Below are 27,353 nucleotides of genomic sequence, written 5' to 3'. Positions count from 1 at the left end.
CGTTCAACCACTAACCAATTATCACTGCGGGTGTTCGGGAACGCTATCTACGATGAAATAGATGAACCCAATCCTTGGAACGCCGGGAGCACAAGTGAGTATCACAACATTCTACTTAATGCTCTGGCCCCCGTTACCATGTACCAGGTGCTGCGTGATCGATCTCGCGAAGTAACTTGCAGCCAATGATGCATGATTGTTCTCGAACCCTGTATACTATGTCCGTCATGAATGTCAATTGATACATGCGGATGAGGACAAAGTTGAAATTTCTACATCGCAGATATAGAACCATGGGGTCCGCGCCAGAGAATCTTATCCCTCACATCCACATCCATGACGTCTTGGCCAAGTGAGCGGACTATCATACTCGTGGTCACTTGGGTATTATGGCGAAAACGGTGGAAAATGTCTGGTGCTGTACACGCTCCTCACGAATCACTTGTTCATCACTACATCAAAGATGATCTTCGGGTTCTGAGATGCGCCGGCTCACAGCCCCGAGTATTTCAGTGGCTGGGTATACGAGTACTTAGGTAATGAGGTCTAGTAAGGGGCTCAATGATCTTTAAGAGAAGACCCATACTGAACAGATCACTTTAATATCAATATTTCTCGAGGAGAGCACTCTTTGACTCAGCTCTGAGCCTCGCTAACGTCATCTACCAACAGTGACTCAAACTTGAACATTGACGGGTTCCCTTCATGTTTGTAGTCTGCAATGCTTAGCTTGGCGAGGCACATTCATGTGGACTTTACTGTGTAGCGTAAGTGATCATCTGACCATCTGAGGCAAATACAAACTTCGAGTTTGTTCCGAGCCCGATATCAAGGTCATGTTCCCTTGGAAGCTTCCTGGTGATCCAGTTTGCTGAACTTACACACTTTCTCGCCAATCCCTAATGTCTAGAGTTTCAAGCACTACCTGCATATGCAGCGGAGAAGCAAAGGTGCAACAAACTGTCACATAACCATGGTCAACCGACGAGAACACAACACCTCCCGATGACATGTGGAAGCTCACCGCTCTCTATGATGCACTAGCAGAGCCTGAGCAGTTCTCGATAGAGTTCAAGGCTGGTCTCCCCGTAATTATTGTCATCGCTAACCAAGCTCCTCTCACCCCTGAGCGCGAGTTCGTCACTAGTGACATTCCCGCGAGCCAGCGCACCGTCAATGGAACAGTGCATTTGAAGCTCTGCAAGGGTAATGTTGTTGTTATCGGCCGGTCCCCTGATGAGGTAACGAATTTGATCCACTGCCTCCTTTGTTCTTCATTCGCTTGCCAGGGTCTGGATGACGAGCACCAATCCTCCATGGACCAGCTCGGCGGTTTTGAGCCAACAGGTTTCATTCAAATCGAAAGTATCCGTATTGAAAAGTATATTTCCAGCTTACATTCATTGCAACCTGCTTGCTTACCTTTGTCAAGGCGGGGCCAGGTGATGCTCGCAAGGGTCAAGCTGGCGTTGAGCCAAATGTAATTGTAAACAGCGTCCTACTATCGTGGTATTAGGGTGCCGACAGATACCTTGCTTGTAGAGCTCAATACTTCAACATTTCTCGAACAGTGCCACAGCATGAAATTACCTGCGCACAAACCCACCGGTGAAATAATGGAAATATTGTCGGCGTAGCAGTGGAATTTGTTATGTCTGTCTGCCAGTTGAAGAGTCGGATAACTATGCAGCAACGACTTCCTGTCGGTCAGGAAACCGACCAACTTCCTCCTTGCTTCTCCTGGCACAAGATATGTCTGGGATCACGCTCAGGATGCTATCAACTAGAATACGAAAGAACGATTGTCTTACTTCGATTGGTCTGGCTAGGGGAGACTAATCAACTGGTACAAATCTTGCTAGTGTCGCGGGTCGAGGTCTCAGAATCGTGCGCGAATAGCCATGTTCAACCGCGCACGTCCGTTTGCCTGAAACACCAAGGAAGATACGAATTTTAAACATCGCCATTTAAGTCATCTGGGAGGTCACGGACATGGCTATTGGTGTGCATGCCATCATGAAGAGGAGACATGAATTAGTGATAGTGAGGATCGTGTCGAGTAATTGCAGTGTTGTGGGGAAACTTGAAGGTGAAAGGTGTAGGAAAGAGTACTAGTGCGTGAGGAATATGTAGTTGCTCTCCGACGTCTGGTTTGAAGTAAACTATACAGTATCCGTGTGCGCATCGGCAAGATACCAAATGACGCCTGCTGAGAGATCTTGGAAAACAAAATGCATTTACAATATTTCTAGGGTTCTGACGTTCATCATGCTGCGAACAGAAGCTACGTCTTTGACTTGAGCAATGATATTATGATCCGGTGCAATCCTTTTGTATTCTCCGATGCGCAGCTGCGCTAGCAAAAATGCCCCGAAAGGTTGGCCAAGGCGAACTATCAATCGTGATGCTCGCTCGCTCGATTCCGAATCAACCAGCTCTTGTTCTACAGGGGAACTGCCAGGAGAGTCGTCCAACGGAGACTCGGGCTCGAGCCACTCTCCCAAGCTCTCCACATCATCTGCAATGGTAGGCTGCTCTTCGAAGTCAGGCAGCTCGAGGAGACGACGATCCCATGGACGGACAAGGAAGAATGTTTGTTGAGTGGGCTTTCCCCGCGAGAACTGGATAATTTTGTCGTCGGTGGTGATCAGCAGGTCACGAAGCCCGTCTGCCTTTGACACCATACGTGGAATCAGTCTCCTGTGCTGAATCATACCTCCGTCTGACTTCCGTGACACGGAATACAATGCAAGGCAGATGTAGTCTGCAGTTCGCGAAGCGAGGAGCGCTCATGTTCTGAAGCTTGGTATAAAGCTTCGAAGCCAACCCTGCAGCCACGGTATCTCGCAGCGAAGAGACCATTGTCTGAATCTCATCTTCAGACAAAGATGGCAGGGCGCATGGCAGAGCCGCATATGAAGTAATGTCGGCTGGAAGACAACTATTGAACTCGGAGGATTTTCCGACCCAATCGAGGGCCGTAATGTCGCCCGACCGAGCTACTATGTCCTGCAAGAGCCGCCCGAGTGCGTTTTGTTTCTTCTCGCCATAAATGACAGGTAGCTGGACACCGAAGATGCCGAACAATGAGTAGGCGATGTCTTCTTGCAATGTGGTGCGGCGTGACGATGCCCGTCGAAGTTTCTCTCGGACGCCGCTCATCCCTGGACGGAAGGCAACGAGGGCCTGTCGATCCATACCCGTCGCACCCTCCAACTCCTCCATGATTGCAGTAGATTCTTTGTGGTTGGGAGAGTGGTCGTCAAGATACAATGTCCAATCCTTGGTGTAAAAGAGGACAACTTGAGGAGCGACAAATTCTTGAAAGGTCCATCCTCGCTTGTTCCAAGCGCTCCTTGCCAATGCGCCAGACATGGATAAAGGAGGAACATCGCTCAGGTAGACGATGGTAAGCGCTGAGTGGCGATACCAGATGAACATGGAATTGATCGATTCTTGGACCTCTGTATTGTTATTCTTGTCGATGCAGCATGTATCCATCCATGCCCAGAAGTACCCCGCATCACGAGCTGTTCTGCAGAATGACTGCAATTTCACGATGCCGCCAACAGGATTCAACTCGTACACAACTTTGTCTTGGATGTTGTGCAGCAGCAACTCCGTCTCTTCCCACCTGTGTGATAGCAGAACACACCGGAAGTACTTTGCCACCACTTCGTTGATGCGGTTCATTCGGAGGTCTGAATGCTTCGTTGTGAACGACAACAGCTCCTTGTATTCTGCGCTCATTTTGAAGGCGTTTATCTGTGCCGTTCGATCGCACAAGAGACCTGTGGAGGTGTTAAGTAGACGAAGCGGGGTATTTTCGAGTTCGATCCAGATGGCATTTCGAATAGCGTCGTCTACTTCGGATGGAGAGACATACTGCGCACGCAGCTCTGTAGAATGAGATAAGCGTCTTTGGGCTGGCACACGAATGTTCCGGGGCTTACCTCGCATCTGCGCGTCGGGAGCATCATCTAACTTGGACAACATGATGTTGAAGGTCTCGATAGCTTCGTCATAGCGTTGTGCGCCACGAAGCGCTGCATGCTTCAGCTGGTATCCAACGTGAGACGAGGGATTGACTTCAATGACCTATGAATTGCCAGAATGAGCATTGGGCACGAAATGGTATTAAATGTACATCGCACCTTTTGCGCATCGAGAAGTGCATCCTCCCATAGCATTTTCCCCCAATTTTGCTTCGCTGCGGTTTGCAAAGATGGCATCATTTGCAGAATTCAGGTCGATTGCCACAGAGTATAAGTCAATAGCCGTGTCGTAATCGCCTGCAGCGAGGGCTGCATCACCGTCGGCAAGATATGGCACATAGCATTCTGAGCTGAACGCTGTGTGAAATACGGGTGAGTTTATAACAGTATCACATTGCAGCCTCAAGACTTGCCGTTGGACCAGTCAAGGCAGCCGGCCTTCGTAGTTTCATGAATGGTGTCCATCATGGATTGGTGTGCTTCGAGGGCTTCTTTGACTTTACCTGCTGAAAGCGAAGCCTGGCAGAGTTTCTGGCTTGCAGTCAGCCACATTGACTCGAGGTCCCATCCAAAGAGCTGCACAAAACACGGAGTTCGCGTGAGAAGCATGTTTGGATGAATCACATTGACGTACCACCACCAAGTCGTCGTAAATAGTTGGGATGGTTGAGAAAGCACTGAAGTTGACAGCGGCAGCGAAGTGGCCAGCAGCTCCTTCGTAACGTGCGCCATCTGAGGCGCTGATTCCGAGTTGAATAGACAGATATGCCTGATATGCGAAATTGAAAAAGATCAGTGTCAATGCACGAACCTGTGGTGCACATGATACTCACTTCTATGGCACGACATGTAAGGGTATCATTATTCGGACAAGCGGAAGCTAGCTCTCGGACGCGAAGAAATGCCTCTTCATGATGTCCTGTGTCGAAAATAGCGATGGCCTGAAAACTGAAATGAAGTGGGGAGTATGTAATAAACATGTAACGTGCCTTAATCAAGAGAATGAAATGAATGATCTTTGAATCTTCATTTGCGAACATGAACGCCATGTCGAACGCTTGCATCGAGTCGTAGAACTGCCCTTTGTTCAGAGAGGGCAATACCTTTAGAGATATAGCCCATCAAGGAAGGCTTAATGCTGATGGACTATGTTACGATACAGTTAGTGTTTCGTAGGGAGCTCGTAATGGGTGGTCTATGTCACCTTGATTGCATCCTGAAGCGCGTGGTCGCACTGATGTTGTCGCGCCATAGCAATTGAGCGATTGGCGTAGGCGTGGTAGTCGTCGGCATCAGTGTCAATCTCTTGCGTGAGTAGCATTTCAGCGGTAGACAAGTCCCCGGCAATGCATGCATCACGGATTGACGATGACATATTGATAGGGAGGATCTGGATGAAGCATGTTCAAATTGCAACACCAAAGTCGAAGACGGAAACATGCCTTTAAATGAATGGCATGTATTTCCCACTCTGAGATCATGTTATCATAACCTCCGCTGAGGATGTGCTTGCCGTCCAGTTGAGAAAGTGATGCATTTCAGAAAGGATGAGTGCTGGAAGATGGTAACAGTTCGTCGATCTGAGAGCCGCCAGAGACGAACATGCTTGTCGTCAGATGCGGAAGCGACAAGTGTACCAGCGGGGTTGATGGCAATGGCATTGATTGTGTCAGTATGGCCCATCCAGCCATCACCGACCTCCTTCCAGGTTGATGTATCCCACTCCCGTATGGTGGCACTGTCCCCTAAGAGAAGGCGTGTGCCATCAGGCGTCCACCTGAGTGAGTTGTGCCAATAAGGTGTGTGAGCCTTGAGCTTGAGCTTTGTGACACATTCCCTTGTGCCTAGATTATGAATTTCGATGTTGCTGAATGTTGCAATGGCAAGAAGTTCGCCAGACGGCGAATACCGGAAGCAGTGGACATAATCACTACAAATGATTGGATCTCCTTGGATCTCCCATGTTTTCGTACTCCACAGTTTCACCATTTTGTCTCCACAAGTGGCAAGCACTGCTCCTTCGGGTGAAAAGTTCAATAATCCCATATGAGAGTGGGCTTTGATGGGCTGGGTGAGAGGTTCGCCAGTTTCTCCGTGCCAGATGATGAACTCTCCGCTGTAATCACCACTTGCTACCAGTTTCCCATCTTGTGACACTGCCAATGACATCACCATATCGCCATGCCCCTCCATCTTCTTCAACACAACACCTGTCTCCAAGTTCCACAGACAAACCGTCTTGTCCAACGAGCCGGTAACCATTCGTTGTCTATCGAGGAAAACTGCGACTGCCCATATGGTCCCCTTATGATCTTTAAACTCCCGAAGAGGTGTGTTGCTTGGAATGAGCTGCGCCATTTTACTAGAGGTCACGGTCAGAGTGGTCTGGGGTCGAGGGATTGTGGGCTAAGCTGCAGAGGTGCGTGTATTGTGCGTTTTAGCTTCATTAAGCTGCCTTGTGTTTCCATAGACGCCCAGGACATGAGGCTGTCCGCATCCGCACCCCCATTGGGCTCTGTTATCCTTTCCTCGACAGTATGACCCTCTCTGCGCGTCTGCACATAGCTCTGACTTGTATCTCCACGGCTTTCACATGCGTCACCTCGCCTCCATTCGGAATTGGGATACAGACCAGACGGTATCCCTCGAGTCTTTCTGGTAGGGTCGGTCGAATGTCACGATCACTATCTATCCTACAGGGCTACATGAATGGCGTCGTTCAGGATGGTCAACATTCTCGGATGCATGTGGCTCACGGTACGACCAATTCGATCATCCTTCGATTCCCAATACATCGAATGCACTTTGCATTCGACAGGCCTCCCTTCTCGCCTCCCAAATGACTATTAGTTCTGCACGGAGCCCTTTCCACCTTCCAAGGATTACTTTATCCTACACTTTGTTTGGCGATTTTTTTCGACGGCATCGCTCCCTTTCTACCAGCACTCTGCTCGTCGTTCAATTCACTCCTCAGCTTCACCACTCCCGGAATGAGTTTCGGTCTTCACCTGTTATCCCTTCCCAAATCATTGACATCCTGAATCATACAAGTAGAGGGGCAATTCGGACATCACACTCTAATTACTCACCTTGGCGAGCTCTCTCCGCAGCCGAAGCTATGCGAGCAATTGTCATTGCGGACGTTCGGGAATACTATCTACGATGAGATACATGGACCTAATCCTTGGACCGCCGGGGGAACACGAGTAAGTTTCACAACATTTTACTGATCCCCATTACCATGCACCAGGTGCTGGGTGATCGATCTCGCGAAGTAACTTGCGGTCAATTGATCGGGAACACCGTGTACTATATCCATCTTGAATAATAATTGATGCATACTGATGAAGACGAAACAATTGCTGCGCGAATGTAGAACGACGGGCTCACGCCAGAACATCTCATCGCCCGCATCCACATATATGACGTCTATGGACCCAGTGAGGGACTGTCGACTCGTAGTGACTGGGTATTGGGCTGGCCAAAGTGGCGGAGAATGATGCGGTCATTTTCATGCTCCTGATGAATCACTTGTTCCACTCGAACAAGATGCTCTGGTTTTGAGACGCGCTGACTTGCAGCTCCGAGTGTTTCAGTGGCTGGGTATACGAGTGTTTGGGTAGTGAGGCCTAGTAAGGGGCTTGATGATCTTCGAGATGTAAGATTCAGACTCGACAAATCACTTTATGATTGATATCTCTCGAGGAGAGTGAGTATCACTCTTAGACTTAGCTCCGAGCCTCACTAACGTCATCTACACCACCGAAAAAGTGAGTCAAACTTAAACGGCGGCGGCGACTGCCAAGGTCTACGTGTGCATAGCAGCTGAACCTCTCGCTTCTCGCTTTTCAAACCGCCACTAATTTTGCAACAGGGTTTTCCACCTTCCAAGGCACTATACGGCCGCCAGTACTAAACTTTAACCGCAGCCAAGCTGTACGAGCCCTACGTTCATTTTTTGGCCGACTGTCATTGTGGGTGTTCAGGAACGCTTTCCACCATGGATTGGTCGAGTAGTCCCAATCCCTGGACCATTGAGAGACAAGTGAGTAGATCTTATGTTGGACACCCGCGTAGTACGTATGGCCAATGTATGCATATGCTATCGCATAGTCATCATAACCCGTACTTAAGCCATATTTGACGGCCATCATTCAAATTGAAATCCGTCATGATAAAGTTGTGTTGCCGATTACAGCTGACATTGATAACGAGGCGCAATGGGATATCAGACACATTTAATTAGTGCAAGGGTAAGATTTCATACATCGAAATTGCATTTAAACAGTAAAAAGTTAGAAGGGGCACCGCAACGGGAGCAACTAGTCCTCGCCCCGTCCTTGGTTCCGTCGTCATTCAGCGGAAAATGTCACTCATTGATGTACGAAGAAAGTTGAGCACTGGCGGTACCATATTGACGCCAGTCGAAATGGTTATTGAAATGTGGTTTGCATTCGAATCTACATGCGTCGGGCTGGAGGTTGATTCTTGGAGGACCAAGATGATGACGGGCATGAACAATGGCATTGACAAGAGGGAAGATCTGTGCTTTACGCATGTAACGTGTAAGGACGATTTCATATTCTAAAAATAAAGGATGGGAGATGCGTTTTAACAGTGTAGGGTGCATTGATGATGTGCGAAGGGGGAAGAAATCAAGGTCAGAGACGCAGATGACATCTGTGTCATTCATGGGTACACGGTGTGGAGTGTCGTACTCGTAGTGACTTGGGTGTTCTGGTCGAAGCGGCGGCGTCCTCTGGCTACAGGCCATGTCATCACCGTCGTCTCTGCGGTGCATATGAATAGGAGGAAGTATATAATTGGGGAATTACATATACCTTTCCGGCTGCTGTCTGTAGCGCCTTGGCTGGAAAAAAAACCCAGCTGTTACGTCTGGCAATGTTCGGCGAGAAATGGTCAAGGAGAGAACAAGAAACAAATGCACTTCGAGCACTTACATAAGAACGTGCGTAAGCAGTCTCCAGGGTTATGCTAGGCCGGAAGTTGTCGATAGGCTCATTAAAGTCAGGCTTTGATTGTTCTTACGGGATGTCGTAGAGATTTCGCAGGGGTTGCGTATTTGAGGAGAATGAATTGATGACTGTTCATGATAAGCAAAATGCGTACCATGCTATTGGCAGCGGAGAAAGAGGGAAAAAATGCAACAGGAATGACAACATTAACGGAGACTTCCTGCGGAATATTAATGGGCGCAGGTCATCCCCTAAACAAACAGGCACCAACGAAGAAGCTAGGTCCTGCAGGGTTCTGTTAGGTTGCGCGAGTTCCATACCGCAATCAATGGAAGCTGTCACGCCACATTAAACGATGACATGACCTCTGGCACTCAGGAGTCTGCGCCCGGCGATGTTATGGAAAGTCATACCCTACTGAGTCACGGCCAGGGCACTTCTTATTACGCCAAACTTGTGCCGAGCCACAGTTCAGTCCAGCCCGTGGTTACCCCTTTCTTTCGTACTAGATCGGCACTATTTGAGGTTTGTGAATTGTTGAAACTCTGCGATTATCGATGCCCGTTCATCCAACATCAACAAATCGGTATGGTTATCTGGGTCCAGTTGAATGCAATTCTGTAGTTTTCAATCGAACGACAGTCGTCCATATCCAACTTGCAAATTGTATCTGGGTCGATGATCTATTTTGTTGCCTGCTCCTATTTGCACAGCTTACAGATATCGAGCTCGCCGTACATCAACCAAATGCATTGCTCCACTTGCTCCGACTCTCTCCCCACCTCTCCTCGTTAACGATTGGCTTAGGATCTGGGCTACTCAAATGGGCCCTGCAGCCATTCACGCACACTAAACTTCAATCCTTGCGCATCGCTTATGTGCGTGACTGCCTGCTCCCTGACCTGTTCAATATACTGTCACTCCCTAATTTATGCGTGCCTGTAGCTCATGATGTCGAAATGTGGCCTCACGGGGAGTTGAAGGGATTGTTGGCACGGTCAAATTGTCCCCTAGAGAGCCTGATTTTCGGTCATGGAGTAACGACGACAGATGAACGTTTGAACAGCGAGCGGAATGCATTGCCCTCATTCCTTCCCTTGAAGTAGTAGTGGATCCCAAGTCTCGTGTTTACCTATCAATACGAGACTTAAGCGTTGGCAGTAGAAAGGGTTGGAGGTTCTTATGTATACCAGTTTTTAGCCATTATATCATAATCCAGTTCGATTCCTGCATTGTTCACTTGTTTTGGACTGAGGGAGGAATCGAACAAATAAAATCGCTGCAGCCGACGCAAGGTAGTACGGAAAATATTGAGAAACAATTGGTGAGTGTTCATGATAAGTGAAATGTGTATTCCATGCCATTGACAGCGGGGAAAGAGAGAACATCGTCGGTAGTATGTCAACGTCAACATGACTTCCTGCGTAATGGGCTCAGGCCATCACCTCAAAAAAAGCAGGGCTCTGCCCCGGTCAGCGGACAGGCTCCGCTAACAACAAAACTAGGTCCTGCAGGATTCTGCTAGGTTGCATGTGTTCCATACCGTAATCAATAGAAGCTCCCATGCAACATTCAATGATGACATAACAGCTGCGAGATAGCGGGCGGGTCGCGATCCAAGCAACAAGGGAGCAGGGAACATAATGGAATATCGACGTAGATGCAAGTTGCAAGTCGGGTAAGGACGACTGTTGTTCAAAATCGAAACCTCCACGAAAATGTAGTTAACCAGAGCAAGTGCCTAGATGTGATCATCATTGACCAGTTTGAACTTCGAATAATCGCTCATCGATGATTGCAGAGTTTCAACGATCGACAGTTCGCAAACCCCAAATGTACGTACGAAAGACAGGACCACCCTCGTTATCTTTAGGGTATGACTTCCATGACGTCGAATGCGAGCAGACTCCTGAATGTCAGACGTAAGAATGCGGACGCAGTGTGGTGTTTAGGTGTAGATCTATTGTGATCTAGAAAATCCGGGAGGACCCATCTGACGAGCGCAAGGCGCCGTGACTATAATCTTGAGACACGAGGCAAAGGTAGTACTTAGTACTATACTGGTACGCGCAAGTGTGAGACAGAGTTCAATGAGTACAGAGGCCAAACAGAGACCATCATCATGATACAAGGCCAAAGAGAATGACAAATAAGCGCTTCATACAGGCTGTCAGAACTTAGCGCACACTTTCAAGTTGTAATGCAATTGATATGATGCAGGTACTATCTTATCACTGCGCAACTTACTACTTATTGACAGGTTTGATATTAGCCAAGTGTCCGTGGTTGTCACGGGTGAGCATAAATTCTACAATACTTAGCCGTATTGATACTCCGGCTTGACAGAATAACGAAAGATCTGGACTCTGCGCCCACTGGACTGAGTCACGGCATGGGGGGTACTATTGATTGTTTCGCCGCTTTGGTATCTCCGACCGCAGATTTCAGAGATGCCGTGTGCTGCCATATGTCACAGTCTCCTGACCCGCATCCGCACCTCCGTCACCTTTAAGGCTTTAACTTTCGAAAATCGGTCCTCAGGAGCTATCACCGGGCTCCTCCCATCTGAGGCGGTGATTGCACTCCTGCCACGAGTTGTGTGTAAGCCGTAGTGTATGTACGACTTACTTGGATAGTGAAAACACAAGTGATTGAGGTAAGTATGTATCATGCGTTCCAAGAGTCTGTCTTGGAGCATCTCCCCCAACGTTCCTTAGCAGGCCTGCGCGGCAGCGTGCCAGTACAACTTGGAGCTGGACATTGCCTGGCCCGTATCATCATGGGCACATACATCTGCATTTGGCCGAGTCGAGAACTATCCTCCATCGATCCGAAAGCGTCAAACTGCTGCTCTTTCTGGATAGATCAAAGGAACGTGCCGGTGTCCGAGTCCCTAGTGGGTGGCGCCATCAAAGCGTTATCTTCACTGTTCAGGATTCAGGAAACTTAAGGAAAGTATCGAACGAGCTCTTTGAAATGTCCACGTAAACTTGGGCTTGTGTCTGTGGTATGACACACATTTATCATCCACACCAATCACACACAGGGTCATACTTTCTCGGGCTCGGGATAGTTCGGTATTATCAACCTAACTATGCATTCAGACAGGGGTTTGGTCAATGGCCTATCTCTGCACTAATGTGGGCTCTTATCACCCTAGACTTTAAAAATAGCTGGACAAAGCAGTCAGATCCCCACTCGAACCCTCACTGCCCTGCGACATTCACCACCAATTTCATGGCGACCGTAGAAAAATCAGAGAAACATGATATCATTAGTTCTCTATCGTCAATGACTCGTGTCGCCGACGACGACGATAAATTTCTTGCAAGTAACCCCTTTCCTTGTGCTCAGCCTCAATCAATGTGTAACAGGTGACCTTCGAGGACAATGACACACGGGATCCCATGAACTTCTCATACAAAAAAAAGTGGACGATCACACTGGTAGCGTGTGCGTTTACTGGGATAGTTGGTAATTTAATCTACGCCGTTGAGCGACCAGAGAATCGATCAAGACAATTATTTGCCTCTAGCTGCAGCATCGGCCTCCTTTTCTATGGGCTACCAGTCAATGATGCGGGAACTAAACTGCACACAGTTCCAGGCCACTGTCGGATTGAGCATGTGGTCAATCGGATTTGGCATGGTTCCTCTTATCACTTCGTCCTTCACGGAAGAGTTTGGTCGCCTGAATATATACATCGTGTCATCATTCGGCTTTATGCTCACGGAGATCATGGTTGCATTGTAAGCTTTTTTTTTTACGAGCGCGATCCGGATTCGCAGACTGTTCCAGGTCGCCGAACATACAGACCGTCATCCTTGGACGTCTACTGGGAGGTGCATTCGGCTCAACGGGTGCGACCTTGGTTGGTGGTTCGATCGCTGATATCTGGGGACCACATGAGTTGAGGATTTGTGATTTTGCTTGATTGATCGCTACAGCTATCTTCACAGGCGTGGTCAACCCATGGCATTCTTCAGTCTTGCTTGTGTAGCGGCAATAGGGCTTGGGCCCGTGATCGCTGGTGTAATCGAGGCCGACCCCCGACTTGGATGGAGATGGATTCAGTGGATTCATGTGATGTTAGTTTCGTGGAACACATCACGCATGACGTACTGACTGGAGTTTCCTCAAGGTTTTCAGGGGCTTATTTCATTTCTGTTGTGTTACTCATGAAAGAAACACGGGCTACCATAGTTTTGACTCGCCTTGCAAGAAAGAAGCGCAAAGAGACAGGAGATGCCAGATACCAAGCGAAAGCAGAAATCGAAAAGCAAAGCTTGATGACGTTGATCAAGATTTCCTGCACCCGACCTATATGTCAGCGAAGCTCCCCGATGATTTACTCGGACCAGCTAACGTTTGACTTTCAGACCTCTTGCTGACGGAGCCTCTCGTACAGAGTTTTAGTGTAGGCTCTGCGACTGCTTTTCAGAGACAGTGCTAATTGTGGTCGCATGCAGTTGTGGATCGGCTTTACGTGGGGTGTTGTCTTTGCCCTTGTGGAGTACGTTGCTCCATATATTGCTGTTATTACCTCTAACTACATCGTAGGTCTGTCTCCCCTGATTTCCAGGCGGTCTACGGATTTGACATCCAGAACACAGGATTCATCTTCAGCACCATCACGTGAGTAAGAATATAGAAATCGTGATGATCATTTGCTTTTGTCCGGCTTAGACTTGGGAGCTTCATTGGATATTTTGCCAATATCTATCAGGAGAAGCTATATCAGTAAGGATAGCTACATTGCACATCTACGGAATATTGACCTGTTCGGATTAGAAAACATTATCCTCGGAAACGTCAGGAAGCGCGTCTTTATCTTCCGTGTGCCGCGGCAATCCTTTTGCCAATCGGTATGTTCATCTACGCTTGGACCGTAAGGCCGGACATACATTGGATAGTGCCAGCAATTGGTCTAACTGTTTGTCCCGCGCATCTTCGTTACGATCACGAGACTGACGTTTTCAAGGTATTCATGTCCGGCGCATTTGTGATTTTCATGGTGGTCTTCTTGTATCTCGCAGACTGGTGAACATAATTTGACCTTCGCGATGGAATGGAACTCACCAGTTCTTAGCTATGGAACATATGCATCATCGGCCATTGCAGGCCAGAGTCTATGTCGTGAGTTCATCATTTGCGCAACTCTCAGGTGCTTTTTAACCCCATAATTTGCTAGGGAATCTTGCCGTAGCAATTTTTCCTCTTTTTACAACCCAAATGTTTGCTCGCTTGACGCATAAATGGAGTCTGACGTTGTTTGGATGTATAGGTGCAGCGCTAGTGCCTATACCATGGGTAAGATACAACTGGCTACTACCTGTCAGTCGTTGTTAAATCGTGCAGGTCCTTTTCTTTTATGGGTCCAGGATTCGTGCTCGAAGCAGGGTGTCGCGAAAAATCCTAGAGGAACAAGAGTTGCAAGAAAAGATGGGTAAGTGATTAGCAATCAACGCGGGGCGAGAAGAATATGTCGCTGATATCTGTACGAATATGACAAGGTAGTACATAACGTGCCAGATTGTGAATTTTAACTATGTGGGTTGAGTTGGACTGGACTGCGCCTGTGCAACATCATGATCTTGAGCGGGCGGTGACGACTGAGCGAGGGATGCTCGCGGTACAACTGGTCCTGCGCCCTCCCATCCCGGTACCGGTAAGCGACTCTTGGCATGCTCCACCCGCTGGAAATAAGTTGGCGACAGGAACCCCTCGTCACCGCCATCTGTGAGGACGACACCATTTGCGGACAAGTAGAATGGAATGCCAGCATCAAGCGCTTTCTGCACGTCAACAAAAATCAAGATTTGCGAGGAATTGCGCATTCCTGTTTCGAAACGTTAACCGACCGCCCACACAGGTAAATGATCTTCTACTTACCGCTCATAACATTGTCTCCCGCAATGCCTTGGGCAAGATGAATGTGATTTCGGTTCATTTTGGATAGGCCTTGCGTAGCTGACAGATGTGTCAAAGGACGAACTAAATCACAAATGGGGTGTACCTATGCACTCCCAGGCACTGAGCGTGGTGCCGTGGACTGCCATTGGTATATCCAATGCAGATGTGATAGGCTGCATGTCCAGGGTAACCGTCTGCGAGTAAAGAGTCGGCCAGACATTCGTTTGACTAGAAGTTATGTACCTTCAAAGAATGCCCCTGATTTGCTCTGATCCACCATATGTCGGACGGTGAGTCCGGTGTCCGAGGCTCTGATAGAAGATGAAATCGTTGTTTTTGGTCTCGGCTAACTATCTCCTGCAACTGAGAGAAGTTGACATCTCTAAACATGGGATTCGAGAGCTATCCGAAATGGTTGATGCTACGAAATGTCGCAAGTTCCCCAAACTCACCACATCCGACACTTTGGCATACCCGTCTTCTCTCATGTTTAATCCTGCATTCTTTGCTCCATGTCGTAGCAGCCAGCTCAGACTCTTCGACGTCCGTACCTGTGGATCATCGCGAGGATGTCCCCTAAGTTTGGGAGATGGACCTTTCTTTCTATTCCTGTCCGCCTGTTTTAGCTCTTGTGTGATATCCATGTACCGTGCCCTGTGATACGATTGCGTTCGTTGCGCTAAATTATTGACCAAGAAAAGTTGTTGTCTATGACTGTTCAGAAAGAACAAGGTGATGGTCCGCATTCAAGTCAAGTTCGGCAATTAAAGTCAAAATGAAGTCACTGACTCACGATGTCACGGTTAGTCTGTCACCTGTGCCTGCACGCCAACTTGTGGCCTACACGTAGGCGCCTGAACCCAAACCCACCCCAATAATAATGGGAACTTCAGTTTTGACACCTTGATGCGACTGCCTGGAGACGGTTTTCATGAAGAGACCAATGTCTGGAAGCAACCCTCGTCCATCGTCGCGTCTGGCTGGCCTGAAATCCTACATTTCTCAACAGAACCTTCGCACGGTTATACCAACTCGTCGGGCGCTCAGACCAGGAGAGAGCGGTTATATTGATGGGCAGACGACGACGCAGAGCTGGAGTCAGTGGGCGGGTCAGAAAATCAGGCGGGGATCAGATGTGACAACCATGGAAGAGGTGACTCTGTTTCCTGGCTGGGCATCCCGGTGTCCTACCAGTGAACAGGAGGATGAAAGTAAGCGATTCTCTTGCTGTACTAGCTTCGTTCGGCTCATTTTTGCAGACGCATTTGACCTAGTTGTTTACGTCTCGGGCTATGCGACGACGCGCAGGTCGCCAGAGTTTCTTACTCGCTCCCAGCGTGCATTTCTGAGACTAGCTAGAGGTGTGCTCATTTACAATTATGTTCTGCTAAGCTAAAGTCATTATTCCAGGTTATGCCTCTCTGCCCAAATTACAGTTGCCCGTCAAAGGAACATCCATGATAGAGATAGACGGTATTAGGCTACCTCCCCGTCCAGACGAAATAGCAGACGACTTCGAGATGATGGAACTAGTAGACAAGGAGTTCGAGCACATGAGGTTTCCACAAAAGCCTCAATTAACTGAAGAACCATATGACTCTGAATCTGACCCTCAGCCGACATCTTCACGTTACGACCCATCAGCGTCGTTGGGAAGTTCTCTACTCCATAAACAGCACAAGAACCTCGAGGCACGTCTGCGACCATTTTGGTCATCCGCATTATCCTCCCGCACTGTCCAAATAAGCATTTATGCTGTATCCACTGCCTCACACAGCTCCGATTCGAAACGTGACGCCCTCGAACATGGTCCGTTGTTAACGGAACACGTGTTTACTGGACCAGACGGGGCCTTCGTAAAGGCATTCAATATACCCTGGCAGAAGCTATGTAGGCGTGCTCTAGCGCAGCACAAACCATTGGACGGATCGCACATAGAACATGAACTACTCGTTGCTGCAAAGCTGCTCCCTGAACCCGCGCCTACACCCGCATACTTCTTTTCTGCAGACGTCCCAAGGCACATTTCGTTGGTCGTTCCAATCACATCTGCACCCATCCGCGTCATAACAGACATTGACGATACTGTCAAGCTCTCGAATATCACAAACGGCGCTCGTACCGTCTTCCACAATGTTTTCGTTAAAGATCTCGCGGAGACGACCATTCCAGAGATGGGGACGTGGTATAAGTCGATGTGGGGGCGAGGCGTTCGCTTTCACTACGTCGTGAGTGCCATGTGTTATGTGATATGATATACTCATGTTCATAAACACCGCAGTCTAATTCCCCCTTTGAACTCCTCCCTGTCGTCAAAGAATTTTTGCAGATATCGGACCTCCCGCAGGGATCTATTTGCCTTAAATCCTATAACGGTAGATCCTTCTTCAACGCCCTTCTTTCTGACCCCGCCACCCGCAAGCGCGCGAATGTGGTCGAAGTCCTCGACGGTTTTCCTGATTCGAGGTTCATCCTGATTGGCGATTCAGGCGAGCAAGATCTGGAGCTTTATGCATCAATCGCCGCGGAGCGCCCCAAGCAGATTCTGGCTGTGTTTATCCGAGATGTACATGACACAGGGCTTGCGGACGCTACAGGTAGTCTGGCAAATGTCATGACCATGAGATCTCCAGTCAAGAAGACGAGCTTGCCGGCGCAGTCCTCTGTTGTCCGTCCACACCCCCTTCGCGCGATATCTGACCCGGACACTCTGACAGACTCGGGGTCGTACATTCCAAGTTCGGTGTCATATTTTGGTGCGAGGAGGAAACCCACCACCAAAGTTACCCTGCCCCCACAATCATTTTCCTCATTCGATATCTCCACAAATGTAACACCAGATTCCAAAAAACCAAGGATGTCAGTGGATTCCATAAGCTCGATTGGTTCGAGCTCGAGCTCTCTGTCTATGCGAAACCTGAGACGGGCGACTGGTCAGACCACGCCGCCTATGACAGAGGCAGAGAAGAGACGTTTCGAGCTGCAAAATCGCGTAAACAAAGCGAGATTGACGATGGGGTCTGACGTCGTTCTGCGAGTGTTCAAGCACCCAGAGGAGTGTATAGAGTCTGAGCGGCTTCTAGAGCCACTGAAGGATGGGAGACCTACATAGGGAAAGAGATGGCCTAATTTTATATAATTTATGCATCGGAAGGGAGTGAGCTTGCATGTACGAGTAATTAAGATCCACGGGTATATGGATACAGGCAATATGTAAATTACGAAGAAGTGACAGACACGGGCTTTTCTTTTGACTGGTTACGCGCTGCCAACAGCTTGTCCAACTCAAGCATATATCCGCTGAGCTCCTGAGGGTACGTGTCAGATACGTATCGACCTGGTATGGGCGTCTTACAGTGTTATTAGGCTCAAATTGAAGTCCAAGAGAGATGGCATCTTTGGCCTCTTCTATTTGACCAAGTCCAACGAGTGCCTTGGCCTTTCTGAAATGACCTTTTGGCCATTGTCTACGAACGGAAATAACGGTCTCGGCATCGACGAGCGCGCCGAGGTAGTCTCCGAGCTCAAGAAGAGCTGCTGAGCGATTGGATACGACGGTCGAGAGCTCTTCTCGTAGTATTCCTGCACCTTCCCAAGCTGGTCTCTGCACTGCTATGCTCGCAGCCATATTGTACTTTGAGAGCGCTTCTCTAGTCTTGCTGAGTTTGTATAGGTTCTGTGCACAAAAGTCAACATCTAAAATACGCACGAGACGGTCAGAAGACAGACATTACCCTCATCCTTCATATTCGTCACTGCTTGCGAGAGTTTCGTTTGCACGACGGTTGGAGGAGGTGGACAACGCAAGGTGGGGTTTGTGACAAGGATTTTGGAGATACGGTTGAGACCGATGAAGTCAACGTTGCACTCTTTGCACTTTTCCTGCTTGTGGGTGTTGCAGAAAGCGAATGCAGAACTTGGACCTCCTACTGCGAGGTCTACAGGCTTAAAATCGGCTTCGATGCGAGCCTGCATGATTGGGTCTGGCTGGGGAGGAGGCATGATTTGTTGGGCTGGCTGCGGGTGCGGGTGTGGGTGCGGGTGAGCATGCGGACCCTTTTCTTGACATGCTGGAGCTGGTTGGGACATTTTCTGCGTCACCAGCTGTCTACGACGACCAAGGTCATGACACGAAGTACTTTCGACAAAAAAGGCAACTGTTGATCGTGAGAACAATGAGCCATTCATGGTATTTGGTTAGAATTTCTCGAACTGAATCAGTTCAAACTTCATCGCGATCAACATATATGTTCCGGGTCGTGATAAAATTCGTCTACGGTCTGTTCTATGGTCTGTCTAGGGGTGACTAAGGCGGCTGTACTGGAACGTGGTTGGCGTCCCTGTGACTAGGGAGTGTGGCAGGGAAGACCTGCGTAGGAGAGCAGGCCCCACTCCAACTCCTGCCAACCGTGACTACTCTCATGACACTGGCGGAAAACGATGGTTGTCCCAATTGTACGAAGAGAAAAGGGGAAGCTTCTGACAAGCATCCTGGGCTTTCAGAACAAGCACCCCTGCTACTACATCACAGTGACAGTGATGTCGCTCTCAGTCAAATACGTGGTACAGACGAAGACGCTGTCAACAGCTCGGACGCTCGACGAAGGATTTTGGCAGGTCTTTTTTTCTGTATGATAATATCTCTACTGCTTGATCTGTTGGTGTACTTCTATGCTGCTAGCACGAGGTTGTCGGACGTGCATGTCTTACAGAATGCACTGGTGTTACAAGGGCCGTATCGGGTGAGTATACTCAATATCACCCAGGACGGCGGGGCATGGATACAATTACAAGCAAGAGTTGGAATCGATGCGGGACCAATTATGTCGGATGATGACGAGGGAATATTTTACGACATGTGGAAGCCATTCGGTCGCTGGGGCGTCAAGCTTCTGGATAGAGTCACAGTGGATGTCGAGTCTACCGCTCAAATCTTCTCTCAGCGACAGGCACTCTTAGCCGCAGTCGATCCCCTGTCATTTGAACTTCCCCTTACCGTCAATCCCCCGCATGACGATTCATGGTTATCCCCCATGTCGTTGACTCTTTTTGTCGTCCCCACCCGGAACGCGTCCGATATAAACCAGTTCGTACATGAATCCTGGCATTCCGGTGCCGTGTATATACACGCCTCTATTCCTAGCGTGGTCGTCTCAGGGGGTTCAGCGAACAAAGGTGGTTGGAGGAAAATACTAAGGCGTCAGAGATTAGGCATACAAACCAATTTGTCCACGAAGCGTGAGTGTCACCGTTCATTTGTTAATTTTTAAAATGCGCTACAACAATATCGACAGTTCCGCTGATCCCTGGCTTGCCCACCCCGGGCGAGGGCGTATCGCTACCACCCGTTTCGCAACTGATCACGATTCAGTCTTTCGGCGTAAAGTCTGAAGCTAATGATGTCACTGTACATGCCCCGGCGACCGTCATCGATCCCGTGCCATCTATAATTGACCTAACTGCACCCTCTCTTCCGTTCATAATCTTCCTCCCGGGCGAAAACCATTCATCAGTACCTGTTGCATTGGTTCACTCCGACCCGTTCAAGTTGACCCACCCCAACATTACGCTTGCTATCTCTGGAAGCCTTCTTCCCCTCACACCCCACGCTTCTGCATCTATTTCCACTTTCATCAATAGATACCTCTCTCTCGAACCTAACCCCATATCCGTTGCATGTCCACTATTTCCATCTTTCGCGGTGGACATGGAATTTCCGGTCCCTACTTCCAAACCACAAATACTGCGCAATGTAACAATTCGTGACATGAAGATCAAAAAAATTGACTCCGATCTCTTTGACCGCCCATTTGGCCTCGGTATCCTTGACTGCTTACTTGGCCTCAATTTCCTTGCTAGTGGTACGATGTTCGCTCGCATGGTACTTCCTGAAGGAATAGACCTTGCACTAGATGTCACCCGCGTATTTCCTGATGTTCTGGTCTTCCGCCGGGAAGTCCAACAGAAACATTTACCAAATCAACTTCCGAAAGGTGCCTTTGGTCGTATACGACCTGAAAATGGGTTGAAAGCGACAAGCGTTCGAATCGATGCCGAAGAAGGAGAAGGCTCCGTATTCGCAGTCACCGCAGCTATGGTCGATGTACCGTTGATGGTGTTCTTTGGTCAGGGGATGGAATTCAGAGATTACCTCACGGTTTGTGTAATACTATTGTTCTCTGCGTAACCTTATTCACGCAGGATTGGTTGCAGAATTTCTTTACTAGGATCTTTGGTGCATCGATTGAAGCTTGCAGGGAACTACTGATGTCGGAGTGCACATCTTTGGATTACCGTTTCGTAATCATGAGGACGCCATTACAGGAATGGACCTTTTGGGTCTGCCCTTCCAGGGAAGCGTACACATTGCACCACAAGATATACTTGTAAAACGGCGTGCTTGATCTTTTCTTGGCGAAAGAACTAGCTGTAATTGTTTTGTTTGTATCATCATACCTCTATCTACTTGTTGATGAACTCAGTCTAAGTCACTGTTGTGTACTTCACTTTGTTATCCACGTTACACTCGCAGCTTCGCATATCTTCCTCACTGAAATTTCTTTTTTCCTCATGTATTGTCCTCATGAGCTAACGTAACAGATGGTGGGTACGATGGAACTTTATGGTGTGACTGACTTGTGGGTGGCCCAACCTCCCTGAAGTCGGAGGGTTCGCGGATGAGTTTGGCAACAGGAGCTTCATACTTAGAACATTCTAGTGATATTATCGTCGTGATCAAAATGCGAGTGTCTCAACGTTTATAATCTAATATGTATTCTCGTACTTGTGTTGTTTTGCCAGGTAGAAATATTGGCATTGAGCCGCGTTTCCGTAGCGGCGTGGGTGACATCCTCACGTTCAAAATACTCTCGCACCTGCATTGCCAATGCATGTCCTATATATCGCCGAGATGCTCATCGCCCAATATGACTACCACCCCGTTGATGATATCTTCTTCTACGCCTTTCGAGATTCCACTCTTCAATTTTGAATGGTCATAGTAAGCCATCCTCGCTTTCCTCCATTGTTCCATCGTTGATGCATCGCTAATGTCGCAACATCTCTAGATTCCCATTCTCTGCAAGACTGAGCTTTCAACCATCGGGACCAACTTGACGTCGTCGTTAGGCATGGGCCGCATGGTAAACGATAGTCTCGAACCAGACGTCCTAGGACCTCCCTCGGCGGTATTGTTTTCAACTCCGCTTCCCAGAACGTCTGGCTCGAGACTAGGTAAACGACAAAATACTCAAGTCCAGGCAAGTTCCCTGCAAAAGGTTGACCAAAAAGGCAATTGGCGATCGTGAGAACAGTGAACCATTCATGGCTGTCAATTAGTCAGCATCTCTCAGCTCCGGAATTTTTTATCAAAATTGTGGTTGCTCAGCTTTCTTTCTTCATCCACCAACATCGGTCTTTCACTAGAACATCAACGACAGAAAAAAAGAACGGACAAGTTCATCATTTCGACTTAATATGACCAATGGAATTGTAAACGGCAACGCAAGTCTAGAGACTCAGTTTGGTATGCTTCGTCATATCTTTGTACCCTTCTCAATTCTCACAAAACTAATCTTCCTCCTTCAGCTTCTCTCGGCATCAATGGAACGAAATCTGCATACGTTCCCCCTCATATGAGAAATGCGCAGCGCGCTACACCACCCCCGCAACAACCAAACGGGTACGTCATTTCCTTATGATTATGTATCTTGTGATAACCAAGCGCTCGTATGTAGGACCGGCTGGAACGAGCCCCAGGCTTCTCCTCGTAGTGGATTCGAACCCCTTCGTGGTGGAAATTCCGACAGAGGCAACAGAAATAGCGCCGCCTTTGTTGGTGGTATCACATTCAGCCCCTCCCGCGCAGGTAGCAGTGCAAGTGATTGGGCCGGTCGCCCATCTAGCAACGGATGGACCGCCAGAGAACCCCGTGGAGATAGCCAACAGCGTGATTCTTCCGGATTTGGTGTCTGGCGCAACGGTGTTCATGTCGTCGGTCCTCGCAACCCGCGCATGGAAAAGGAGCTTTTCGGTGATCCCACTGATCCATCCAAGCAACACACTGGTATCAATTTCGAGAAGTATGATGACATTCCTGTCGAGGCTACGGGCGCTGGTGTCCCAGAGCCCGTTATAGCTTTCACAAACCCCCCACTAGATCCTGTTCTCTTGGAGAACATCGCATTCGCTCGTTACGCTACTCCCACTCCCGTTCAAAAGTACTCCATTCCCATCGTTGCTGCTAACAGAGATTTAATGGCCTGTGCTCAGGTACGTATTTTTCCTCGGGTAATGAGTAGACACTCACGTCGTACTTCAGACTGGTTCAGGCAAGACAGGCGGCTTCCTTTTCCCTATTTTCTCCGCCTCTTTCGCTTCTGGACCTCGTGCCCCACCACCTGAGACCCCATCAATGGGGTACTCACGCTCACGTAAAGCCTACCCTACTGCCCTTATCCTCGCTCCCACTCGTGAACTTGTCAGTCAAATTCACGAGGAAGCACGTAAATTCGCGTACCGCTCGTGGGTTCGCCCAGCGGTTGTATACGGTGGTGCCGACATTAATCAACAGCTGCGGTTGATCGAGCGTGGCTGTGATCTTCTCAGTGCTACTCCTGGACGACTTGTTGACCTCATTGAGCGTGGTCGGATCAGTTTAGCAAACATCCGTTACCTTGTCCTTGATGAGGCTGATCGCATGCTTGACATGGGTTTCGAGCCCCAGATTCGCAGGATCGTCCAAGGAGAGGACATGCCCGGCACAGAGGACCGCCAGACGCTTATGTTTAGCGCAACCTTCCCACGTGATATCCAAATGCTCGCACGGGACTTCCTGAAGGACTACATATTCCTTTCTGTCGGCCGTGTTGGCTCGACATCTGAGAATATCACCCAGAAGATCGAGTACGTTGAGGACAATGACAAGCGTTCGGTTTTGCTTGATCTCCTCGCGTCTGATCCTCCTGGTGGTTTGACGCTCGTCTTTGTGGAAACAAAGCGCATGGCTGACATGTTGTCTGATTTCCTCATGTCAAACCGCCTCCCTGCTACTTCCATCCATGGCGATCGTTCCCAGCGTGAGCGTGAGATGGCTCTGCAGACCTTCCGCACCGGTCGCACTCCAATTTTAGTTGCTACTGCGGTCGCAGCCCGCGGTCTTGATATTCCTAACGTTACCCACGTGATCAACTACGACCTCCCTTCGGACATTGATGACTACGTCCACCGCATTGGTCGTACAGGTCGTGCCGGAAACACCGGTGTCTCCACTGCATTCTTCAACCGCGGCAACAAAAACATTGTCCGCGATCTTCTCGAACTTCTTCGCGAGGCTAACCAGGAGATTCCTTCGTGGTTGGAGAGCGTCGTACATGAAACGACCTTTGGATCGAGTTTCCGAGGCAGTAGCGGTCGCGGACGTGGAGGTGGCAGTGGCGGTGCTGGAGGTCGTGGTCGTGCCGGTAACCGTGACTATAGACAGTCCAGCTACGGTAGCGCCGGTGGCTATGGCGGAGGTTTCGGACGTGGCAACATGAGCTACGGCAATGCCCCTTCCCCTTCATACGGCGGCGGAGGTTATGGTGGAGGTTTCAACAACAGCAATGGAGCAAGTGGTGGTGGATCCGGCTGGTGGTAAATATACGACCACCATGCCCTAATCTTCTCGCCTCATACTCAGTCATCAAATTCTTCTCGGCCTGCACCTCCTCTCGGATTTCCTCGATTCTCTCCCTTGAAAATGTCCCTGGTAACAACAAACTCCTGGTCCTATGCACTCAAACATCCATCTCGCTCTGTGTTTCGCTCTCTTTCCTCTCTCATGCACGGACTCCTTGCGCTGCTCTTTCAACCTGGTTTGTCTCGTTGCTCCTGCTCATCATGAAGACTACGGCCTATCTTACATTCGTCGTCTGTGTTTCTATTGTCTCGGTGCGGCATGTCTACTCTTAATTCTTTCCTCCTCGCGCCACCCCTTCCCGCATTATAGATAGACGTTAAACGGCGGGCCGTAGACATGAGCAGCATACATCATATGTCAGTCGTGTTTCGCGATATCCACTCATTTATTGGCATTGCGACGCGCGGTCGGACATTATTTGATATCCCTCACGAGACAATTTTACTGTTAGAGCATCGCATATCCTGTACCGTAGTCTTTCCCGTATTATTCTCTCAATTCTTAGATGCCTTCCAATTGCAGGCTGTTTTACTCTCAAGCTCTAGTGAGACTTTGCAGGGTGCGAAAATGGATCGGCTGTCGTAGCCACTGAGTCGTAGCAGTAGTTGGTCTCCACGTCAGCACAAAGACCAGCGCCGGATTCCGTACGTATTTCAGACGTTCCCTCCACTCTTTTGGCTTTCAATTCTACAGCCTGCCTGCTTTTTCCGATTCTCTTCTTTCCTTGAAATTGTGCAAGATGTACCGAGAATCGTCGCCCGCATCCGATGAGCCGGAATTTCAGCCGTTGAGGAGGCTCAAACCGTTACCTAAACGTAGACGCACCTCAGACGCGCCCGTTCCAGCAGCAGACCTCGTCCATCCCATGGCCGACATTCTCGGCGCAGAATCTCTCGCAGAAGAACTCATTGCTAATGCTGACACATTCTCTCTGCAGTCTTACTATTCCTCTGTGTTTGGTGGCGCCCACAACGGAGACGCTCTTGATCTGAGTGCGGCGTACCAGCTTGGGAAAATGGGAAAGTCGGAGGAGGACCAGAGTGAGGGTGACTATGCAGATCATCTGCAGCAGCCTGGGAATACGAAGAAGAGGAAGGTGCCAGCTAATATGTCGGGCGCGGCGCAAGGGCGCGAGGCGGAGCCACAGTTGGGTGTGGAGGATGAGATTTTGGATAGTTTGGCGTTATTGAACGGTCGGGCTGACCATGGCCCACACCTTCTTTCTGCGCTGCCATCATCGGTGACGCAACCCCCCAGGAAGGGGAAGATCACCCCATCAACGCTAGCAGGTCTGCAGCACAAAGAGCTGCTCAAGCACCGGAAGCGCCAGCTTGCAGCAGTCTTGGGGGCCCTGTCTCTTGGCGATACATTTGCCCTTGATCAAGCATTATCGACGCATTTGCCCTTTGCGAGTTCGATGATCAGATCCGGTTCTAATCCACCCAAAGTACGACTCTCGTGCCGGCGTGTTCCACGTCTCGCTCGTGCGGCAAAGGCCCTTGCGAGTGCAGCCTCCATGCCCCCTCGAAAGAAGCCTTCATTTCCAACCGCTCAATTCTCGTTCACGTTTTCTAGTGCGAGTGAGTCGCAGTCATGTTATCTAACTGATGGTAGAACCTGATCAGACCTGGTTTAATATCAGCATCTGATCGCCTCGTTGCGACAAAACAGGAGGTGCTCGCGCTCAGAAATCGATTTGAAAATGAACTCGCACGTCAAGCGGCTAAAGTGGCCAAAGCAGCTGCCGATGCTAAACAAGCGGCACTTACGGCAACCAAAGGGGCTAAGTCAAAGCGGGGAGAGAAAACGCAGCAGCGGGCACTCAAAGGTGCAGCTCAAGGTGGGGATCAGTTAGCGGAGTTTCTGGAATTGCCAACTGCGGGGAAAGGCAAGGGAAGCAAAAAGAAAAAGCGCAATGCACTTGCTATCGCATCGAATCCTCACCACCGCAAAAATTACGTTCCTTCCAGGCTTCCTTCATCTGGACAGGCTAATGTGGTCCAGGCGACTGCCAATGCTCAGAACATGCTTGGGCCACTGCCTCTTCGCTTCCTCTCGGCACAAATACCGCCTCGCAGACACAAGAAGGCAAACACGGCTACTCCCACTGCGCAAATAGTCAATCCTGCAGATGAATGGATCTGTCCACGTTGTGAATATTCCCTTTTCTATGGAGAGGGGCCAGAGTATCGTCAAGCGGTGAAGAACCGAAAACAGATTCTTCGTAGAAGGCGACGGGCACAGGAGCGTGCCGCAGGCGGACTAAGTGCCTCCAAGACGCCTGCAAATTTGGCACCGTCGGATGAAGAAGATGATTACGACAATGATTATGAGCCATCTCCTGCGCAGTCCCCCGCCGCCGCGAGGCAGTTTGATTGGAAGGAAGGCCCGGATATAGGCAGGTTAAAGGGGCAGGATTTCATACAATCTGGATAGCCCATTTACTGATCCAACTTCCGCTTTTTCTATCTCATTTTGCATACGCCATCTCTAGTTGCGGAAAGGCATCGCATTACTTACTGACATGTTATCACAACCCGCATCTTTATCTAATAGACGGACATTTGGAATTTATTGAGCGTCGTAGGCAGTCGCGTTGGCAAGTATGATCATTTGAGGCAATTTCAATGGAAAACCTGGAGAGAACCATGACTGTGATTTGACGTGCCGGTGACAAGACGGCTTCCACGGGGCAGCCGCGTGCAGTGAGGCGTCCTGATGGAAGGCTTGCGATCGGTGTAAGCGTCTTGTTAAAGGATGAAGCTGAGAGTATGTTTCAAATGCAACTTT

The 27,353-nt window shown here is 49.1% G+C and overlaps 10 protein-coding genes across 10 annotated transcripts; 7 read left to right on the top strand and 3 right to left on the bottom strand.

Moving 5' to 3' along the window:
- Positions 1–1,010: 1,010 nt before the first annotated feature.
- On the top strand, positions 1,011–1,571 carry EDB91DRAFT_1137165 (uncharacterized protein; the record flags this gene model as incomplete). Its single annotated transcript, XM_041318854.1, has 3 exons — positions 1,011–1,381; positions 1,433–1,484; positions 1,543–1,571. 2 exons carry the CDS (start codon positions 1,011–1,013, stop codon positions 1,482–1,484), a joined length of 423 nt encoding a protein of 140 aa, XP_041176601.1. The 3' UTR covers positions 1,543–1,571.
- Positions 1,572–2,237: 666 nt separating this feature from the next.
- On the bottom strand, positions 2,238–6,353 carry EDB91DRAFT_1249063 (uncharacterized protein; the record flags this gene model as incomplete). The annotated part of the gene is made up of 10 exons (XM_041323018.1): positions 2,238–2,672; positions 2,728–3,899; positions 3,954–4,088; positions 4,155–4,345; positions 4,405–4,571; positions 4,630–4,764; positions 4,829–4,984; positions 5,034–5,141; positions 5,200–5,385; positions 5,598–6,353. The coding sequence occupies 10 exons, from the start codon at positions 6,351–6,353 to the stop codon at positions 2,238–2,240; spliced, it is 3,441 nt and encodes a 1,146-aa protein (XP_041176600.1).
- Positions 6,354–9,367: 3,014 nt separating this feature from the next.
- EDB91DRAFT_439853 (uncharacterized protein) lies at positions 9,368–10,114 on the top strand. The gene has a single exon (XM_041327274.1). It carries the CDS (start codon positions 9,529–9,531, stop codon positions 10,075–10,077), a length of 549 nt encoding a protein of 182 aa, XP_041176599.1. The 5' UTR covers positions 9,368–9,528; the 3' UTR covers positions 10,078–10,114.
- A 742-nt stretch (positions 10,115–10,856) lies between these two features.
- EDB91DRAFT_1237664 (major facilitator superfamily domain-containing protein) lies at positions 10,857–14,425 on the top strand (the record flags this gene model as incomplete). Its single annotated transcript, XM_041321610.1, is given in 15 exon segments — positions 10,857–10,910; positions 12,346–12,424; positions 12,507–12,720; positions 12,770–12,880; positions 12,931–13,059; positions 13,113–13,297; positions 13,351–13,388; positions 13,441–13,484; positions 13,532–13,606; positions 13,658–13,711; positions 13,763–13,904; positions 13,953–13,988; positions 14,008–14,011; positions 14,163–14,281; positions 14,330–14,425. 15 exon segments carry the CDS (start codon positions 10,857–10,859, stop codon positions 14,423–14,425), a joined length of 1,380 nt encoding a protein of 459 aa, XP_041176598.1.
- Positions 14,289–15,711, bottom strand: EDB91DRAFT_439625 (KptA family-domain-containing protein). The gene is made up of 7 exons (XM_041327273.1): positions 15,678–15,711; positions 15,436–15,598; positions 15,337–15,387; positions 15,128–15,286; positions 14,988–15,078; positions 14,864–14,932; positions 14,289–14,810 (listed from the first exon to the last, which is right to left on the bottom strand). Exons 2-7 carry the CDS (start codon positions 15,526–15,528, stop codon positions 14,518–14,520), a joined length of 756 nt encoding a protein of 251 aa, XP_041176597.1. The 5' UTR covers positions 15,529–15,598; positions 15,678–15,711; the 3' UTR covers positions 14,289–14,517.
- Positions 15,712–15,815: 104 nt separating this feature from the next.
- EDB91DRAFT_1054234 (uncharacterized protein) lies at positions 15,816–17,996 on the top strand (the record flags this gene model as incomplete). Its single annotated transcript, XM_041313815.1, has 4 exons — positions 15,816–16,095; positions 16,144–16,245; positions 16,295–17,112; positions 17,166–17,996. The coding sequence occupies 4 exons, from the start codon at positions 15,816–15,818 to the stop codon at positions 17,994–17,996; spliced, it is 2,031 nt and encodes a 676-aa protein (XP_041176596.1).
- A 106-nt stretch (positions 17,997–18,102) lies between these two features.
- Positions 18,103–18,886, bottom strand: EDB91DRAFT_1249059 (uncharacterized protein; the record flags this gene model as incomplete). Its single annotated transcript, XM_041323017.1, has 3 exons — positions 18,103–18,192; positions 18,240–18,560; positions 18,614–18,886. 3 exons carry the CDS (start codon positions 18,884–18,886, stop codon positions 18,103–18,105), a joined length of 684 nt encoding a protein of 227 aa, XP_041176595.1.
- A 419-nt stretch (positions 18,887–19,305) lies between these two features.
- On the top strand, positions 19,306–21,288 carry EDB91DRAFT_1054199 (uncharacterized protein; the record flags this gene model as incomplete). The annotated part of the gene is made up of 3 exons (XM_041313814.1): positions 19,306–20,122; positions 20,179–21,058; positions 21,135–21,288. The coding sequence occupies 3 exons, from the start codon at positions 19,306–19,308 to the stop codon at positions 21,286–21,288; spliced, it is 1,851 nt and encodes a 616-aa protein (XP_041176594.1).
- A 919-nt stretch (positions 21,289–22,207) lies between these two features.
- On the top strand, positions 22,208–24,804 carry EDB91DRAFT_439253 (P-loop containing nucleoside triphosphate hydrolase protein). The gene is made up of 4 exons (XM_041327270.1): positions 22,208–22,409; positions 22,472–22,565; positions 22,621–23,155; positions 23,205–24,804. The coding sequence occupies exons 1-4, from the start codon at positions 22,361–22,363 to the stop codon at positions 24,519–24,521; spliced, it is 1,995 nt and encodes a 664-aa protein (XP_041176593.1). The 5' UTR covers positions 22,208–22,360; the 3' UTR covers positions 24,522–24,804.
- On the top strand, positions 24,805–27,203 carry EDB91DRAFT_439254 (uncharacterized protein). Its single transcript, XM_041327271.1, has 4 exons — positions 24,805–24,919; positions 25,086–25,207; positions 25,257–26,143; positions 26,206–27,203. Exons 3-4 carry the CDS (start codon positions 25,303–25,305, stop codon positions 26,997–26,999), a joined length of 1,635 nt encoding a protein of 544 aa, XP_041176592.1. The 5' UTR covers positions 24,805–24,919; positions 25,086–25,207; positions 25,257–25,302; the 3' UTR covers positions 27,000–27,203.
- Positions 27,204–27,353: the final 150 nt, after the last annotated feature.

Source organism: Suillus paluster (assembly GCF_016628075.1).
Source record: "Suillus paluster strain FC165 chromosome Unknown EDB91scaffold_30, whole genome shotgun sequence".
NCBI lineage: Eukaryota > Fungi > Basidiomycota > Agaricomycetes > Boletales > Suillaceae > Suillus > Suillus paluster.
This window is presented reverse-complemented; position numbering and strand designations above follow the sequence as displayed.

What these genes read in the sequence shown, in the direction of transcription:
- EDB91DRAFT_439853 (XM_041327274.1), top strand. Translation starts at nt 9,529, where the DNA reads ATGCCCGTTCATCCAACATCAACAAATCGGTATGGTTATCTGGGTCCA.
- EDB91DRAFT_439625 (XM_041327273.1), bottom strand. Translation starts at nt 15,528, where the DNA reads ATGGATATCACACAAGAGCTAAAACAGGCGGACAGGAATAGAAAGAAA. An exon ending in ATCAGGGGCATTCTTTGAAG is followed by an intron (nt 15,079 to 15,127) that starts GTACATAACTTC and finishes CTTTACTCGCAG; the next exon opens with ACGGTTACCCTGGACATGCA. An exon ending in GGGAGACAATGTTATGAGCG is followed by an intron (nt 14,811 to 14,863) that starts GTAAGTAGAAGA and finishes GTTTCGAAACAG; the next exon opens with GAATGCGCAATTCCTCGCAA.
- EDB91DRAFT_439253 (XM_041327270.1), top strand. Translation starts at nt 22,361, where the DNA reads ATGACCAATGGAATTGTAAACGGCAACGCAAGTCTAGAGACTCAGTTT. An exon ending in AAGTCTAGAGACTCAGTTTG is followed by an intron (nt 22,410 to 22,471) that starts GTATGCTTCGTC and finishes TTCCTCCTTCAG; the next exon opens with CTTCTCTCGGCATCAATGGA. An exon ending in CCCCCGCAACAACCAAACGG is followed by an intron (nt 22,566 to 22,620) that starts GTACGTCATTTC and finishes GCTCGTATGTAG; the next exon opens with GACCGGCTGGAACGAGCCCC.
- EDB91DRAFT_439254 (XM_041327271.1), top strand. Translation starts at nt 25,303, where the DNA reads ATGTACCGAGAATCGTCGCCCGCATCCGATGAGCCGGAATTTCAGCCG. An exon ending in GTTCACGTTTTCTAGTGCGA is followed by an intron (nt 26,144 to 26,205) that starts GTGAGTCGCAGT and finishes GTTTAATATCAG; the next exon opens with CATCTGATCGCCTCGTTGCG.